General features: G+C 41.8%; 1 protein-coding gene across 2 annotated transcripts; it reads left to right on the top strand.

The window, feature by feature from the left end:
- Nucleotides 1-7,596: 7,596 nt before the first annotated feature.
- On the top strand, nucleotides 7,597-19,058 carry LOC308332167 (uncharacterized protein). 2 transcript variants are annotated; one of them, XM_080787840.1, is made up of 11 exons: nucleotides 7,597-7,697; nucleotides 10,790-10,861; nucleotides 11,236-11,287; nucleotides 11,394-11,599; nucleotides 12,306-12,477; nucleotides 12,640-12,672; nucleotides 13,517-13,800; nucleotides 15,124-15,258; nucleotides 15,952-16,126; nucleotides 17,977-18,185; nucleotides 18,453-19,058. In XM_080787840.1, exons 2-11 carry the CDS (start codon nucleotides 10,829-10,831, stop codon nucleotides 18,642-18,644), a joined length of 1,491 nt encoding a protein of 496 aa, XP_080643966.1. In that variant the 5' UTR covers nucleotides 7,597-7,697; nucleotides 10,790-10,828; the 3' UTR covers nucleotides 18,645-19,058. The 2 variants fall into 2 exon arrangements, with proteins under 2 accessions (XP_080643966.1, XP_080643967.1); XM_080787841.1 differs by lacking the exon at nucleotides 12,640-12,672.
- Nucleotides 19,059-19,996: the final 938 nt, after the last annotated feature.

Below are 19,996 nucleotides of genomic sequence, written 5' to 3'. Positions count from 1 at the left end.
CACCAGGCTTGTAGGAGTGGGGCTGGAAGCACACGCAGGAGCGTGTGCCCCCCATAGACAAGTATACACGGAGAGCCGCATGCATACTGGAGACCCACCTGGCTCGTATCGGGGACGAGTGCGGAAGACGGGACCCCCGTATGGAAACGGCAGCCCCACAGCTCCATAAGGTCGCAGTAAGACAAACCGTTCACTATCTATCACCCGTGTTATTAAGAAGAGGCACTCATAGTGGCAAATGAGCAGCTAAGGATAATAACGAAGATTGTGAATGAAGGAAGTCACCCTGTCGATGCTAAATGAAGACTGTGAATGAAGAGTGTCACCGTGGTGTTGTACACTGAAGATTGTTGAATGAAGATAACCCCGTAGAGACTAATGGAAGCTAGCAGGCTCTAGATAAAGTGTCACGTACACCCTGTGAAAGAAGACAGGCCCGTGTTATGTTTATTTCACCCTTGAAGAGACTTTAAGTTGGCTTGCGCCGCCAGGCCCGGTGAAAGAAGACCGTTAGAAACTAGAGCGCTTACTTTGTGTTAACCCCCTGACTGCCGTTGTCGTACCGACACGGCCACCCAGTAGATAGAGAGAAATAAGAATATAAATGCTTGTGTATCTTCCTGTTGGCCGAGCCTAAGGGGCCCTCCGTACCATCCCCGCCCGGTACCATACCAAGTACTTTTACTCTAATTACTCACCACCCCGTATCCGAGTACTTCTACTCTAAAGTACTCTTCTGTGCCTTGTGGATAGAGAAAGATACGCACCCCCTTACCTACCTCCGGGGGAGCCTCCTGGCCTCCTCTGGAACCTGGAAAAGAAGAAGAGAAAGAGTTATACAAAGGTCCAGTTGGTAGACTGCCTAGACCGGGTGTCTCAGGCCCCAACTTTGTACTTACCTTGTGCTCTGACCGTATGCTAACATCCCCTCTCATCCTCTGCAGTGACGACTCCCGCCTCGGAGCCGGGACCTCATGCAAAGAATATTACTGTCTGAGTTCTGTTTGTGAAAACTGACTTTGTTTGAACCTGTTGGAGAAATAAAGCAAGGGGCGCCATCGTGTGTCTAACCCCTGAAACTGCACTCTGAGTTGTATTTCCCACCCGACCTCCCACATATGGTGGTGGCGAACAAAGACCGCAACGACCGTGTCACCCGCTGGTTCGTCGAGCTCCAGAGCTACAAGTTCGAGATAGAGCACCGGCCCGGGACCAAGATGAAACACGCGGACGCGCTCTCAAGACTGTACGAAGACGAGGGAAGTAGTCAAGCTCCTTGCGGTAGCAAGAAACTTAGGGGGGGAGTGTGTGGAGTCTGTCAGGTCTCACCTCAGGGGGAGGGGCGAGTTACCATGACAACCAGGCACGCCCATGGCCGGGTCATAGACTCAGTGTATTATCCCAGAGCAATTCTAAATCAGCTGCGCCTCATTCCGGCCGCCGCCCTGGTTAGCAATTAAGGACAGCCGCAGCCTGTCAGCCGCGCCCTTTATAAACAGCCTGCGCACCTAGCAGTATCAGATCCCTGCTACACACAGACGCTCGCGCAGCATATGCCGTCCACTCGGCGTTGGATGGTAAGTCCACACTCCTCTCACTTATGGACTCTCACGTATGGACTATGTTTATTGTTTGATTGTTTGTATCACCACTCAATTGCTCTCTTATATTCTCACATCACCAGGCTTGTAGGAGTGGGGCTGGAAGCACACGCAGGAGCGTGTGCCCCCCATAGACAAGTATACACGGAGAGCCGCATGCATACTGGAGACCCACCTGGCTCGTATCGGGGACGAGTGCGGAAGACGGGACCCCCGTATGGAAACGGCAGCCCCACAGCTCCATAAGGTCGCAGTAAGACAAACCGTTCACTATCTATCACCCGTGTTATTAAGAAGAGGCACTCATAGTGGCAAATGAGCAGCTAAGGATAATAACGAAGATTGTGAATGAAGGAAGTCACCCTGTCGATGCTAAATGAAGACTGTGAATGAAGAGTGTCACCGTGGTGTTGTACACTGAAGATTGTTGAATGAAGATAACCCCGTAGAGACTAATGGAAGCTAGCAGGCTCTAGATAAAGTGTCACGTACACCCTGTGAAAGAAGACAGGCCCGTGTTATGTTTATTTCACCCTTGAAGAGACTTTAAGTTGGCTTGCGCCGCCAGGCCCGGTGAAAGAAGACCGTTAGAAACTAGAGCGCTTACTTTGTGTTAACCCCCTGACTGCCGTTGTCGTACCGACACGGCCACCCAGTAGATGGAGAGAAATAAGAATATAAATGCTTGTGTATCTTCCTGTTGGCCGAGCCTAAGGGGCCCTCCGTACCATCCCCGCCCGGTACCATACCAAGTACTTTTACTCTAATTACTCACCACCCCGTATCCGAGTACTTCTACTCTAAAGTACTCTTCTGTGCCTTGTGGATAGAGAAAGATACGCACCCCCTTACCTACCTCCGGGGGAGCCTCCTGGCCTCCTCTGGAACCTGGAAAAGAAGAAGAGAAAGAGTTATACAAAGGTCCAGTTGGTAGACTGCCTAGACCGGGTGTCTCAGGCCCCAACTTTGTACTTACCTTGTGCTCTGACCGTATGCTAACATCCCCTCTCATCCTCTGCAGTGACGACTCCCGCCTCGGAGCCGGGACCTCATGCAAAGAATATTACTGTCTGAGTTCTGTTTGTGAAAACTGACTTTGTTTGAACCTGTTGGAGAAATAAAGCAAGGGGCGCCATCGTGTGTCTAACCCCTGAAACTGCACTCTGAGTTGTATTTCCCACCCGACCTCCCACAATATATACACATTGAAGAGAAATAAAAAATGTTTTGTTGGTGACGAGCTGTTGGGTCCGTGTGTGTTGAGGTGATATGACGAGCTGTTGGGTCCGTGAGGCGAGGTGAGGCCAGGGCCTTAAAGTTTAATGTGGTTTTATTGTAGTTTTAGTACATTTTGGTTGTTGCAACGCGGTGTTTGTTAAAAGGTTAAAGCTCTTTGTTGTGATATCAATCACTCCTAGAGTTAGCTGTTCAGTAAAGGTGTTGAATGGGTTTTATTCTGATAGTAATCCCTGCTATAAAAGTGGTAAATGGGTTTCATTTTTATTCTGATCGTAATCATTGCTAATCGTTATTAGTTTAGATGTCCAGAGACTCCAGACTTCTACATATATTTTCTGTTCACTGAAGAGCAGCAACTGCCAATTAATTGGTTTATAGATTCAAGCTTGCTTTGTCATTCTTTCCAACTGCAGCAGCAGGAAAAAAACTATTGTTTCTCCTAGTTAAAAGACAACACAGGCTCATACAAGAATAAATATATCAAGTGCAAGACAATACTCTGAATATAAATAATAATAAAAAGTTTAGTTTATACAGCAGAATGGATCTACAAAGACCTTTATATAATGGTTTAAACGGCTTCAGTTCACAATCCTTACACTGCTGATGGTGGAAAAGCCTTTCCTGTACACTTTATTTTCTGTGGTTTGGTTTCCCATTCAATTCAAACTACCAGTTTGATTATATTGTACATCTAATGTTTCTCATCCATGGTCTCGGAGTGAACATAAATCATAAGTCATAAATAGACTTGGTAACCAAACTGTAGGGAGTACAAACACAGTAGAGAACCTGGGGGTTATCATCTATAAAAAGGCAACACAATGAGCAGAAAATTTAAATAAACAATGTCAATACAACAAATTGAGCAGAGCACTGCAGGGACTTGAACCCCGTTCTGGTAAACCAGGAGTACCACACCAGTGCCTTGGTTTGTTGTTTTGAATATTGTTATATTCCCTGGGGGTCCTTGAGGACAGGTACTGATATTCACTACAATCTACTCAGAAGACGTAACTTTTGGGGTTTTAAATCTTTATTCATGTCAACATATGACGTGACTGGGAAGGAAATCACTCTGAACAGCAAGTTGGACAAAGAAAACTAATATCAATATACTTGCAAACTTTGCAAGTAAAAGACAGTTTTTTAGACTCTTTACAAGTTGTAAAGAGTCTAAAAAGCGTTTTTTCTGAATGTGAAATGTGTCAAAACCACAGCAAATAATCTCAGATAAAAAGACAAGAAAAGGGAATAGGAATATATTTGGCTAATCATCCGTTGTACACATTAGATGAAAGGTTAGATGAAAAACAAAATACAATTATATTACTCTACTTTCATATAATGATTCAAAGAGATTTAACGAAGGTATTACACACAATCACACATTTCAAAATGTTTACATGATGAAAAATAGCCTGTTTTTCTTATCATATCTTTCAGTGCAGGTTTAACCCTAACCCTAACCCTGCAATTATTCAAAAATGGTGAAAAAACCTCAACAAAATGTTCGCTAATAAATCCATCAAGAAAGTTGATGTCAGCAAAACTATACTATACTATGTTTACTATATTAAACTACACTATACGTTTACTATACAATGATATGTCATACATGTGTGAATGATTAGTTACGTAGTACGAAATCTATACAATCTTTTAAACATGTAACATTTACGCGAGGACAATAAATAAAAGAACAGTCGGGTGGAATGTAACATTTAAATGAGTACAGTATATTAGTGAAGTCGTGTGCAACAGAACACCAGCTAACAGAGTTACAGTATATTAGTGAAGTCGTGTGCAACAGAACACCAGCTAACAGAGTTACAGTATATTAGTGAAGTCGTGTGCAACAGAACACCAGCTAACAGAGTTACAGTATATTAGTGAAGTCGTGTGCAACAGAACACCATCTAACAGAGTTACAGTATATTAGTGAAGTCGTGTGCAACAGAACACCAGCTAACAGAGTTACAGTATATTAGTGAAGTCGTGTGCAACAGAACACCAGTTAACAGAGTTACAGTATATTAGTGAAGTCGTGTGCAACAGAACACCAGCTAACAGAGTTACAGTATATTAGTGAAGTCGTGTGCAACAGAACACCAGCTAACAGAGTTACAGTATATTAGTGAAGTCGTGTGCAACAGAACACCAGCTAACAGAGTTACAGTATATTAGTGAAGTCGTGTGCAACAGAACACCAGCTAACAGAGTTACAGTATATTAGTGAAGTCGTGTGCAACAGAACACCAGCTAACAGAGTTACAGTATATTAGTGAAGTCGTGTGTAACAGAACACCAGCTAACAGAGTTACAGTATATTAGTGAAGTCGTGTGCAACAGAACACCAGCTAACGGAGTTACAGTATATTAGTGAAGTCGTGTGCAACAGAACACCAGCTAACAGAGTTACAGTATATTAGTGAAGTCGTGTGCAACAGAACACCAGCTAACGGAGTTACAGTATATTAGTGAAGTCGTGTGCAACAGAACACCAGCTAACAGAGTTACAGTATATTAGTGAAGTCGTGTGCAACAGAACACCAGCTAACGGAGTTACAGTATATTAGTGAAGTCGTGTGCAACAGAACACCAGCTAACAGAGTTACAGTATATTAGTGAAGTCGTGTGCAACAGAACACCAGCTAACGGAGTTGAGAAAATAAACCATTAGCTCGTAGCGCGGCACCGACGAGCTTGTAGATCTGCTATTTTTACAATAGCTAAAGTATAGGAACAGAATGCTTAAAACACCTAAATTGGGTTCCCGCCCGAAATGGGTTAAGCTCGCCTCCGTCGGTCCAAATGTAGACGAGAGTTCCGGAGTCGGACCGTCACCTTAAATCAAAATCAAAATAAATCTTTAAAAAACCCAAATATGTACGAGCTGCGTTCGCTTCCCGCGTTTGCGCGTCTTACTGGTGTATACTCTAAGGCTACAGTAGGTCGCAGTAAAATGGAATCGTGCATTTCCTGTCTGTCAGTGTGTCACTCAAAATCCCCATACATGGGAAAGCCCCATATATGGTGCCCAGGTCTCGTGCTGTCGCAATTAAGCCCATATATGGAGATCCCTGATGTCATCAATATTTACATTCTCAACAGGCCCGAAAATTAAAGCCCGGCCCTACCTGGGCCCTCATCAAACCCTGTACACTCAAGACTGGCCTCGCTGTCACCCGTAGATCTCCATATATGGAGCTGACCTGTTCTGACATTCCATATGTTGATCTGACCTCATCAAACCCTGTACACTCAAGACACGCTCCTTTTATGGCCAGTACAGATCTGACCCCCATTCCAAAGCGCATTCCCAGGCGGATGCGTGCATGCGACCTCGCCCTTTAGGGCCCTCAGGCGACTTAAGGCTCATTCATAGTCTGGCTTTTCGGTGGTGAGCTGAAATAACGTTGAGCGGTGGTGAGTAAAAACAGAGAGAAGGGCTGGGGGCGGTGGCGGTGGTTTGCTCTTCACCGCGGCTCGTGATGTCATGTTGTAGTTCGGTGGTCGCCTCAGTGATGTCATGATGTAGTTCGGTGGTCGCCCCACCTGATTATCAGACTGTAGTGATAGGGAAATATAATTATTCCCTTAGTTAGTTCATATACACACTTAAAATTTTGCTTTGACATGTTTAACTTTTAACTTCAATATGTTTATGCTCAGTGGAGCATGGGCAGACAGGCGTGTGATCCAAGAGCCATGTACGTACATATCATGGCTTGGGTAACTCCCTCTCTGCTCTAAGGGCCTGAACCAAGGTCAAATGTCTTGTCTCACTAAATTCTGGTCTAAGATGGTTGCTTACCGGCATACTGCCAGTAAGATTTACCACACCCACTGTTGAATTCTGTGTGCTTTATATATGCCATGAATGTGCATTCATGCCTCATGTTACTTGCAACCGATCCATAAGAAAGGTTGTGATCTCATCAGTCGACTTTTTCTAACTGTTTAATAAATTGAACACTCATGAGGCCAGACAACTCTCAGACTTGACTTTATTTCACACTGTCGCTGAAAAGTTCAATAACAATAGCTTTCTATGCAGTCCACTCAGAGAGTGGGCTGGATCCAGGCTAGGTTAGATATAGATGGTGGATTTGTCTTTTTTATACTGGGACTAGTTTCGAATTGCAGCCACCTGCTCTTTGAGAGCGGTTTTGAGGGATTCCTTTACGACTGTTGGTAGGGCGTTCCACATATTTGTGGATTATGTAGGAGCTAAATGAATGTAACCCCTTTACTTGTTTGAGCCAAATCTGGGTTGAACGTGATATGAATGTAGAGAGGTGGTGTAGTTAGATGAATACATCTATATGACTGTATAAATGCATTTATAAACGTGACTTGTTTGATGTGTTTTGTCATTGTTATTTCAAAACACATTCCCAAGAAAAGCCTTCCAATTAATTACTGTAATTAATGTCATGAAGAAAAAAAAGGAAAATAGAAAATAAATCAATTTCATACATTTAGAAAATATCTACAAACTCGCAAGACTAAGCTTTCAAAGCTTTATGTCAGACCAGGGAGATCCATATCACAGAAGATAAACAGAAATACATATAAAACAGTATGAATAAGTACAGTAGTATTGTATTTGATATTTATTCAATAAAACTTTAAAACAAAACAAGTGAAATAGCTCTAGGCCTAAAACACTAGAAGGTTCTGGAGAGGAGGCGGAAACCCCCAAAATATTAACCTATCATAACAGCTTATCTGATCTGATCATTCTGATGACTGTTAACCCCCCCCATTCCAGCTGTGTACAGTCGAGTCAGTCGAACCACACTTGTTTTATTATTATTTACATCACTTCAGAGTTCAGACCGTAACGTGTAGGTAAGGTATATATAAATTATATGCTAGCATGCATGCACTTTGTTTAAAGAATACTATCTCCCATTTACAGAACAGCTCCATTCTGTAAGACTGTAAATGGAAGAACGATCGGTCTGGGTTTAACTTTTAAAAATGGTGCCAAAACAGCCCCGTGACGCTTCTCTGTTATTGGAACAAGTCAGAGAGCAGAACTCAACTCCCATTGGCTGCATGAATGTGTTCACTGAACACATTCATGTTATATTAATGTATGTTTATTTATTTAGCTTTGAATTGAAGCAGCATAATGTTGTCTCCACTCAACCATCATGTTTTGGTTTTTTATCGTGGCAGTGCTGCTAGCACGGCATGCTAACGTTGTTTAACTAGCTCCGTTTGGAAGCTCATATCATTATTTAGCCCCATATGTGCCCTCTCCTCTCCCTACACTAACCATTATTATATCTACGTTTAGCTCCGAGATAGCTCTGTTGTAGTGTTGTCTGAAGTCTTTAAGAAGACGCTAAAGGTAGAGGTTCCAAAGTACAAACGGCATGCTAACGTTGTTTAGCTAGCCGCTAGCACTGCTAGGATAGATTTAGAACAGTTGATTGGTTGATCATTTCGTTAAGTTTGTAGAAATTCGTAGAATGGTAGTACAGTTCAATGGAAGTACAGCTCAATACAACAAACTGCTGAGGATAATAATAATAAAACAACGTAAAAAGCACTAAGACTTGTTCACATCAGGGTCCTCCATGGTGAGGAGCAGGCTAACTGTTAGCTTAGCTATCGTGTCCATGGAAGCTGTTCGATGCTGGAGTTTGTTGCTAAAGAGAACTTGGCTGATTTAAACCCTGCTAACTCTATCTCAGCTCCGTCTGGAACCTCGTCTACGTTTAGCTCCGAGAAGAGTCTTTCTCTCTTTAGCTCCATAGATAAACCTTAGAGTATATATACTCTAAGAGATAAACGTAATGAGTTTCCAAACGGAGCTAACTATCCCTTTAGCTATGCTAGCAGGTGGCTAATGCTAGTAGCTACAAGCTAGCCATCCTCTGAGTAGACGTCCAAGGATGATAAATAAGCAGGTCTTTTGTTCTAACATTATTAACTAAATGAACACAGACCTCAAGTCTTATTGATCTAACATTATAGTCACTATAATATAGTGTAACGACCATAGACTGTAGTAACGACCCTGCGAAAGACCCGGCCGTAACTGCTCCTCCAAGGGAGCTATCTCTCTCTTGGCGCGGCTTGTTGCTTGCCTTGTCTACTGAGTTGGAGATCTGGGTTCGACTCCAGCTCATGGTGCTAAATGTTACAATTATATGAACTAAATGAACACAGACCTCAAGGCAGGTCTTATTGATGTAACATTATTCACTGAATGAACATGGGACAGACCATATCCACTCTGGTCTTACTGATCTAACATCAATCAGAAATGTAACAGAACCAGAATGTATAACTGTGTCAACTTAACTGCCTCTTGGGTCGGCAACCTTTTTGGCATGAAGTGCTGCTGTGTTTTATTTCCTTGATGGTCAGTGTGCCATAATGTCAACATCATGTTGAATTGTGACACCACATCAAAATACAAGCCATTTCAACAGATGTTATTTTGTGTTATTTTGTCAGCAAATGTTATATTCTGTGGAGATATGGGGAAATACAAATACATTACAAACCCTATTTTTATTCTACAGAAGAGAGCCATAAGTATAATAGATAGATCTGATTATTATAAACCAACCAATACACTTTTTGTGAAATGTAATACTAGACATAGTAGCCCAAAAAACAGAAACTGCATTCAGGAGCTGTTCCTGTGGGTCTAGACCAGGGGTATTCAATTAGATTAGGCCGGGGGCCACAACTGTAGAATGATTGTGTGTGGGGGGCCGCACAGTGTGCGCGCGAAGCGCGGAAATTTGTGGGTTCTCAAAATGCTTTTTGTGCTCAAACACGAAGATTTATGTATATTTCCGAACAGTAATGAGCAGGGTAATATGCCTATACAGGTATATGCCACCTTAGAATAGATGTAGGCCTAGACCTATTTGACAGTGCATAAACAGCATTGCTTTGACATTAACGACCATCAGCTGGACGGACACACACACACACACACACACACACACAAACATTACATAGAGCAGTGATTCCAAAGTGGGGTTCGGGGTCCGGGGACCCCCAGGGTCCTTGAGGCAGTTCCAGGGGGTCCCCAGGGAAATGGTTTGGAATCAAATAGACCCTTATGGGTCTGTAACTCTGAGAGTGTACAAATGGAACCAAATGGACCCTAACAGGGTTTATTATTGTGAGAATGATGGCTTCCATTTTCGCAACTTTTCAGGACTAGAAAGCCTGCAGTTTCTATTAGCTTGGATTCTCCATTGATGTCACTGTTGGGTGGGTTTCTGAACTGCCCACAGCCCTCCTATGTGACACAGACCGAGTAGAAAAAAATGTGTCATTTTATCATGATTATTAGTGAGGACCTATTATATGAAGATAGGTTGAAAAGTGGTCCTTTAATGATTACCGTCATTATGGTAATCTCACAATTAATATCGCACACACCATACCTGTAACTTTTATTAGCCCTATTATTCTAAAAAAAAAAAGGAAACAAAAAGTTTTTTTTTTTTTTCAAAATTCTTCCAGGGGCCACAAGGAGGGCCACAAGGAGGCCGCCAATTGAATATCCCTGGTAGACTCTAGACTCTACTCGCCCATTGGGCCACATGGCTCTTTAGTGGACTGGTAACGTACCTGCCTGGGGAACCGGGTTCTGTAGTGGACTGGTACCTGCCTGGGGAACCGGGTTCTGTAGTGGACTGGTAACGTACCTGAATGGGGGACCTGGGTTCTGTAGTGGACTGGTAACGTACCTGAATGGGGAACCTGGGTTCTGTAGTGGACTGGTAACGTACCTGAATGGGGAACCTGGGTTCTGTAGTGGACTGGTAACGTACCTGAATGAGGAACCTGGGTTCGCCCAATAGTAATACATCACTGTGATACTGTGGTTAGTAATACATCACACACAATAAACTTCCTCACAGTTTGTGTCATATTTAATTCCTGCTCTTGTGTGTTTACAGGTTTACTCCTGTAAAGTCCCTAGACCTCTGATAAGAACGATGCAGCAAAGCTCTGAACCATGGAGATCTCAGGTGACTAAACTGTCTTGATAATGTAATTGAACTAATGTGACAATGTAATTGAAAGTGAGATGACAGGAGGGTTATGGATTCAGTAGTCTTGCGTAGCCAGACAACTATTCCACAATCTCTGAATGCTATAGTCTGGAAATACACCTCCCCAAATCCCAGCAAGGAAGCTGCCATTTCCGTTCATGAAAAATTGAAAAAATATTTTAAAAATATACTTGCTAAGCTAAGCAGCACCCTATAGACTAGAACTTTTCACTGTTTCAAAGTTTCGTATTCCCCATTTAATTGTATGCTCATAACATTTATGCTTGATTTTACTTCCTCATTATGTACACATGCTTATATGTTACTTTACTTTTTTCTTAATTGTTCAGGAGGAGTTCAGCTCACTAGACTCACACATCTCGTATGACTCTGACATGCCCGGTGAGTGTAATCACACCTGACTGAAGTGCTGTCAATTATTTTCTGTTTTCTTCCATTCGCCATGCAGCTGTTTTCATGTGCCATATGTTGTCTTCCTCGGAGACAGACAGCCAGTCTTCTCAGGAGGAGACAAACAGCCAGTCTTCACAGGAGGAGACAGACAGGCTGTCTTCCCAGATGGAGACAGACAGGCTGTCCTCACAGATGGAGACAGACAGGCTGTCCTCAGGGGAGACAGCCAAGCTGTCCTCAGGGGAGACAGCCAAGCTGTCCTCAGGGATGAAGGACTCTCCAGAGATCAAAGCCTCTCAGGTATGGAGACTCACAATGTCAACAATGCAATAAAATAGGCCAAGATACGACTGACCAGGGCTGGGCAAAAAGATACGACTGACCAGGACTGGGCAATAAGATAATCCTTTGGCTGTCTTCGTCGACTCCCCACTCTCCCCTGTGACCTTTGACCTTGTACTGTAGATCGGCAGTTTTTGCCTAATGTTCGCCTACAACACGTACATTGTACAGCATACAAGAGGTTTTTCATGGCATTTGGAGCAGGCGGACAAAATGTTTACGTGTGTGTGTGTGAGTGTGTGTGTGTGTGAGAGAGAGAGAGTGCAGGACCGAGTGAAATCGAGGTTCATGGTTCAATAAACATCAAATGTCAAATATGTACTAAAACTATACAAAAAATTCTAGTCTGCACAGAAGTGCGGAATTTTGAAATGGAAATGGTGTAGGAACTCTGCACTGTGCTAATGACGCATATTAATGATTCACTTAAAACAACTTGTACTTTTTGCTTTGGCAATGTATGTTTTCTCATGCCAATAAGGGCCTTTGAATTTAATTTAATCTAACAAGTGTCCTGATCATTCTTGCCCTGATGAAGACCTGTTAGGTCGAAACATGTTGGCAGTTGCCTTTTTAATTTAATAAAGGCGTTCCTTTGTTTGCCCGGATCCTTCTCTTTTTACCCTTCTCTCTTCTTCTCTTGTCCTTGTTGTGTTGTCTTTAGGCAGTAAGTGTTCCCGTGCTGCCCAACACAGCTATGATACCTAAAACTAGACGAATCAGCAGATCACTAGAACATATACCTGTAAAGGTATATGTTCTGCCAGTTACAAAATTATTCTACAAACAACGTCTGGGCAGCGAAACTTCCACCATGGAGTTCAAACGAGGACTTGGTAAGGATACACTCTTTATATATAACATCATTCATTAAAACGTTTGGAAAGGATACGCTCTTTATATATATTAACATTAACACTTTTGGCAAAATATAAACGTAGTTTTACTTAAAATCAGTGATAGTTTATTTTTTATCAAACCTTCTCCACCACATTCAGGAGATCCTCCAAAGTCTCTCAAGATCAATACAGGTTTGTATTGTCCGCAAAAAGGACATATTATATTTTAACAGGGTAGACACTTTGCCAATATTATTCATGTATTAAAATGAATAGCTTTTTACCAAGTACAGAACCTTGCGGGACCCCATATGTTACCTTAGCCTAATCAGATGTTTGGTTATTTAATTGTTTCGGTCGGCAAGGTAACTCTTGCACCATATGATCTCTCTCCAGCTTATGTAATAACAAGCTGGGATGTATCATATCTCCAGCTTATGTAATAACAAGCTGGGATGTATCATATCTCCAGTTTATTTAATAACAAGCTGGGATGTATCATATCTCCAGCTTATTGGGATGTATCATATCTCCAGTTTATTTAATAAACTGGGATGTATCATATCTCCAGCTTATTGGGATGTATCATATCTCCAGTTTATTTAATAAACTGGGATGTATCATATCTCCAGCTTATTGGGATGTATCATATCTCCAGTTTATTTAATAAACTGGGATGTATCATATCTCCAGTTTATTTAATAAACTGGGATGTATCATATCTCCAGTTTATTTAATAAACTGGGATGTATCCAAGGCTTTTTAGGCTCAATAAACACTCCTACCGTATAGTCTATCTCCTCTTTTGCTGTTGAGATTTCTTCCACCAGTTCCGTCACAGCCATCGAGGTGGACCTATTCTCTCTAAATCCATACTGGTGGTTATAATAATTATTATTTATGAAGCGCTTTTCAGAACAAAGTCACAAAGTGCTTTACAAATGCAGTACAATAGAGGCATTTAGTGGGATAAAACAACAAAATAATTACTGCAGTTGATGCTTGTTACTACATCTTTTTTCCTCTGTCTGTAAAGGAGAGTTTAAAGGAACGTTTGTGGACAACTTGCGTAAGTACGCCACTGCCTTCCTGAACAACGAGGGCGGGAAGCTGATGTTTGGGGTGGATGACAGCGGCCAGGTGCTGGGGAACAAGATACGCTTCATTCAGCGGGACAAATATCATCAGACAGCAGATTCAGTTTTTATGAACTTCAAGCCTCGTGTCTGGCCTGGCAACTACCATGTGGAGTTCGTGCCTGTCGTAGCTGGAGTGGAGGAGATGCCACCCGGGGAAACACCAGATCTTAAAGACCTCATGGTTAGGGACGATATGAATAGTACACATCACGGTTATTGTGGCAAACATTATTGCGATAACGGTATTATCATAATAATCTAAATTATGCATAAAGCTTAAAATGCCACTTTTGTTGTTAACCACTTGAAACTCCAACATCCCTAAAACTAGCCGATCTACAAGCTCACAAAGCTTTGGATTTGCTATTTTTGGCCAATCAATTTGTGTAGAGTGACACATGCTGTAAGTGGTACTGAATTTTGCAGCTCAACAAAAGCTAATGTAGTTTCTAGTGCAGTGTTATTATATACTGTATATATATATATATATATATATATATATACACTTTTTTCCACACACACACACACACACACACACACACACACACACACACACACACACACACACACCACCACCACCACCACCACACAGCTGCTATACAATGTATTTGAAACCAGAACATACGTTATTCTGAAACATGAAGGACCTGGTCCTGGCACCTAGTGGCTACTCTGCTTCTCTCTTGTGTCGTCTCAAGGCCTATTCATAGTCTGGATTTTCGGTGGTGAGGTGACCACCGCTCCGGTGGTGAGGTGACCACCGCTCCGGTGGTGAGGTGACCACCGGAGATGAAATAACGTTGAGCGGTGGTGAGTAAAAACAGAGAGAAGGGCTGGAGCGGTGGCGGTGGTTTGCTCTTCACCGCGGCTCGTGATGTCATGTTGTAGTTTGGTGGTCACCCCACCACCGAAAATCCATACTATGTATGAGCCTTCACTCGTCTGCCGTTACTTCTTGACATGCAGTGAGTGGAGTTGAGCTGTATGTAGCTACGCCCTGGCGATTTGTAAGCCCATCACTGCCGCTTTTGCAACACAGTGTGGGTTTGTAGGTCAGCTTAAAAGACAACAGCAAAAAGCAGGCTGGAAGTTCTGGAACACGCAGAGGTATTGCAGTGTTTTCTTTATACAGTACGTGCCAGGAGAGTAGGTGATGTCCCCATGTAAACAAAGCCATACGTTAGTATTTCTATGGCCGAGGGTCGTTAGACTGGTGGGGATGGGCAACAACCGCAGGCAGCCCAGTATATATTGCTATCGGGGGAAGGTCGGCCGTCAGGGTTACTTTTCCTCCTGAAATTAAAAACGTCTGGGTTACTTTTGTTCAAATGAAACGGCACACCTGGCCATTTCAAACGGCACACTAAAGTGCTGCGGCACACAGGTTGGGAATCACTGCTCTAGTGTATTACAGAGGACAATTTCACGATAAATTACAATTCCACGATACAATTATTGTGTTATTATCACGTATAATGACGATTCTCATCCTGTCCTCCTCAAGGTGCTGTGCATCACCTTCAAACGCCCTGCGGGCTGCAGAGAGCTCTACCGGACAGAGCAGGGAAAGGCCTTTATCAGAGGCGATGGAAGTGTGCAGCAAATGACTACGGATGCCATCCATGACTGGTATAAACAGGTAAGACTGCTGCAGTCTGCAGACACCCTGGTTATCGAGGCAGATGGCTGTCCACCCTAGAGTCTGACACGGTCGAGGCAGATGGCCTCCCGGCTCCCACCCTAGAGTCTTGGTCTGCTTGGCGTTCGTTACCAGTATCACAAAATGTCTTGCTTAGGGTGATATCTCTGTCTGGTCTCTGCTCTACATGTAAAGTAGCCTGGGGTCCACCTATGCTTTCTATGTCTGGTCTCTGCTCTACATGTAAAGTAGCCTGGGGTCCACCTATGCTTTCTATGGCATAGGCAGCTCCCGGCAGAATCCGCCGGGACAAACTAGACATGAGACTAATTAATTAGAGCGACAGAGAGAGGAGTGTGTGTGTGTGTGTGTGTGTGTGTGTGTGTGTACACGTGTGTGCGTCAATTTAACAAAGGTGCAGACGATTAGAAATCAGCAGAGAGAGACCGACGTTTGCGCTACTCTATGCCGAATTGAAGTGGACTCGTTCCCAGACTTTTCTTTTCTCCCTGGAAATAAAAACGTCTGGGTTTCCGAGGCTACATGTAAAGTGTCTTGAGACAACTTGTGGTGATTTGACACTTTCATCAAATTGAATTGAATTGACACCGAATTCCCTCACTGGCAGATTGTTGTTGTTCAGGTGCCATGATTATACCCATGATCTAGTCAATCCTCCTTATCTGTTTACAGAAGTGGACAGATGAGGTGGAGCAGTTGGCCAAAGAAAGAAAGAAAGAAAAGTATGAGCAGAAAAGGGTCATCGTGGACCTCCAGACCAAGCAGAATAGTTCTCCCACTCATCAGAAAAGGAAGAGGACAAGAGCACCAGCCTCGGAGGAGGCTGACAAGAAGAGTCCAAGGCTCGGTAAGGACTAAAGGAGACTGCATGTAGACTGGACTAGGGCACTCCTCTTTGGATCACCAAGCTAATGTATAGTGTATTTATGATGTAATATTAAAGTATAATGTTTGTTTCAATCAAGTTGAATCAAATTGAAGGGAAATTCACGTGTTGTTAGGATAGTTGCAGAGATATAATAACAATGAGACTCTAAAACAAATAAATGTACATTTAGAGTCTAAACACCAGACGGCTGCACTTGGTTTGACCAACGAGTTCACTCATAATTACTTGCGCAAGCAGAGCGCGCAAGTAATAATTTCGCCCGGTCTGTGTGCACCGTGCCAGCCAACCCGCCACTTGATGCGTATGCAAATAAAACAGCAAATTCGTGCCTGGTTTTCTGGGACCAGATTACATAAATGACCATATGTCTTATGTCATCATTTAGAGCTAGTCATACGTATACTATATACATAATCAGTAAAATAAAATAGCAAATTGTGCCTGATTTGCTGGGACCAGAGTACATGGTGTGTATATGTATGACTAGCTCTCAATGATAACGTAGGAAATATGGTCATTTATGTAATCTGGTCCCAGCAAACCAGGCACAAATCTGCTGTTTTATTTGCATACGCATCAAGTGGCGGGTTGGCTGGCACCGTGGCACGGTTTTTGGCGCAAAGTAACCACAGTATACTGCTAATCAACTTACAACTACATACTCTATATAGTATATGTATACGTATGTCTTACGTCATCATTTAGAGCTAGTCATACGTATACTATATACATAATCAGTCAAATAAAATAGAAAATTGTGCCTGGCACAAATCTGCTGTTTTATTTGCATATGCATCAAGTGGCGGGTTGGCTGGCACGGTTTTTGGCACAAAGTAACCACAGTATACCGCTAATCAACTTACAACTACATACTCTATATAGCATATGTATAACTGCTCTCAATGATGACGTAAGTAATACAACATTATGTTTCTGGGGTGTATAAAAGTAACGATAGTGTCAAAAAGTTCACCATAAAGCAAGATCTATATATCATTCTTATGTACAGATCACCTAAAACAGACCTTTCGATATTAAACACATTTCTCTAAAACATGGTAAAGTATCTATCATCTCCGACTTCTGCAATTATGATAATAGGACGTTTCAATGAAGACCATTATACTGAGAAAGATATAAATATAAAGACCTTCATGTCAAGATTAGGCTTTAAACAATTACATTCAAATCCAACTACAGATTACGGAAGTATTTTAGATCATGTATATTTTAACAAATGTGAAAGTATTATTACAAAAATTGAAGTTAGAGACACATATTACTCTGATCATGATTTAGTATTAATATCACTATAGTCCAAGATGAAATACATTTAAAACAATTGACAATTTACAATAAATAATAAAATTATATCAATGATTTATTTTTCTTTGAAAAACTAAAAAGGGATCTAGAATATTTCTAAATTGATAAAAGTGTATTTCTTATATAGATAGAAACTTGAACCATACTTAATAATACTAGGTGTTTACATGCATAAAGTAGGTAGGTAGCAAATAGTTACACCTAATAATTAGACATTTCAAACATTCCTTCACAGAGATACTGAGATTCCACAGTTTACAGCAGTCGAAAATACTTGCACGCTCTGCTTGTGCACTAGTTGGCCATTTATGGCCTACTAGTGTGCAACAAGCAAGTATGCACTCGACAGAGTGCAGTTCTAGTTGTAACTATATTATATTCTATCGAATAAGTACAAATTTAGAATCTGTCACATGTTAATATGCATGAATACACACTATGAGTTTTACATGTTTATACATATTTTCCCTCCGTCTGTAAAGGAAAACATGGCAGTATGGAGGAGAATGAAGATGATGAAGACCGCAAGGTGCCTGTGAGGAAAGGGATGGATGACCTCATGGACAAGGTGCCTGTGAGGAAAGGGATGGATGACCTCAAGGACAAGGTGCCTGTGAGGAAAGGGATGGATGACCTCATGGACAAGGTGCCTGTGAGGAAAGGGATGGATGACCTCGTCCTCATGGACAAGGTGCCTCATCCTCACACCTTCTCAGATCCACTAATGCTCAGTATTAGATCTTATCTCTATATAACTGCTCCTCACTGATGCAGTTATAGTTAACACTGTAGAGCTCTGGACCCTCATGGTGTCAGATAGGAGAGTGTATAGTGGTGTCAGATAGGAGTGTGGAGGGCAGAGTTGGTGTCGGCTAGACCTCACTCTGGCAGAATGGATGGAATGGTATCAAACACTAATTGATCAATTAATGACTGCATGTTGTGTCTCTCTGTGCAGACATGGAGCGAAGAGGAGCGCCAGAAGAGACCACGTAGGAAGCAGAGCTCACAGCATCTACGTACTCTGTTTCTGGCTTCAGGGCTTCAGGCTTCAGGGAGCAGTGTGATGAAGGAGAACAGAGCTTCAGGGAGCAGTGTGGGGGAACGAGGTGCAGAAAAAATCAGGAGATCAGACAGAGCTTTGATTTGATCTTTATTTATCTTGAACAAATACAAAAGTACAGAAAACGAACGCTGTACTTATATACTGCATACATCATGAAAACACAATAACAAGCACAACTATTTTTTGTTCAAGATGGCTCATGTGATGGCTTTTTATTATCTTATATGTTTTATATCGTTCACACTTAAAAGGATCAATGTTTTAAGTGAAATTTGTTTTTACTGGTAATCACATTTTAATAAAAAATAATTAATTCAAAGTTTTGCCGACATTAATAATGACCATGTTTCTTTTCCAATCTTACAGACCTATACAGACTGCATTCCCTATACATATCCCTCTAGGACTGCACTTAAGAGTTAATTGATCAATAAACTAACCTAAGTTATGCAGACTGCCGTGTCACTTAACGGACACACTGGTTTTAATTTGAAGAGCAGGCGGAAGTGCTCTTATCGTTATAACCGTGTCACTTAACAGACCAACTGGTTTTAATTTGAAGAGCAGGCGGAAGTGCTCTTATCGTTATAACCGTGTCACTTAACGGACACACTGGTTTTAATTTGAAGAGCAGGCGGAAGTGCTCTTATCGTTATAACCGTGTCACTTAACGGACCAACTGGTTTTAATTTGAAGAGCAGGCAGAAGTGCTCTTATCGTTATAACCGTGTCACTTAACGGACCAACTGGTTTTAATTTGAAGAGCAGGCAGAAGTGCTTTATCGTTATAACCGTGTCACTTAACGGACCAACTGGTTTTAATTTGAAGAGCAGGCGGAAGTGCTCTTATCGTTATAACCGTGTCACTTAACGGACCAACTGGTTTTAATTTGAAGAGCAGGCGGAAGTGCTCTTATCGTTATAACCGTGTCACTTAACGGACCAACTGTTTGTTTTTTTTTAGAGCAGACGGAAGTGTTCTCATGGTTTCTGGCAGTGTTTTAACAGCGCTAATGAAACAAACACATGTATCATGATGTTTTAGAACGTCTTTAAAACCCATAAACATTTAATATCATTACTATTATTGTTATTAATGTCGTATCAAATGAAATAATTATGTTTTAGAACGTCTTTAAAACCCATAAACATTTAATATCGTTACTGTTATTGTTATTTTTATATTTTTCATGGCGCTCATTAACACCCATTCATTTAGAAATGTATATTCTGCAATTCTCCATTAACACCACATGATGGCAGCAAAGCCTAGATTTTGCTTATTTTTTGCAAATGGGTCTTAAAATGAGGAGAAATAATGTAAATTCTATCACAGACTATCTGTGCACTTACATATTATAATATTATAAACACCTATAATATTAATATTATTATTATTAATAATAATAATAACTGATTGATTGATTGATTGATTG

This window comes from Protomyctophum bolini, assembly GCF_963924005.1.
Source record: "Protomyctophum bolini genome assembly, chromosome: 17".
Taxonomy (NCBI): domain Eukaryota; kingdom Metazoa; phylum Chordata; class Actinopteri; order Myctophiformes; family Myctophidae; genus Protomyctophum; species Protomyctophum bolini.
Note: the sequence above shows the minus strand (reverse complement) of the source record. Positions and strands in the feature narration are given on the sequence as shown.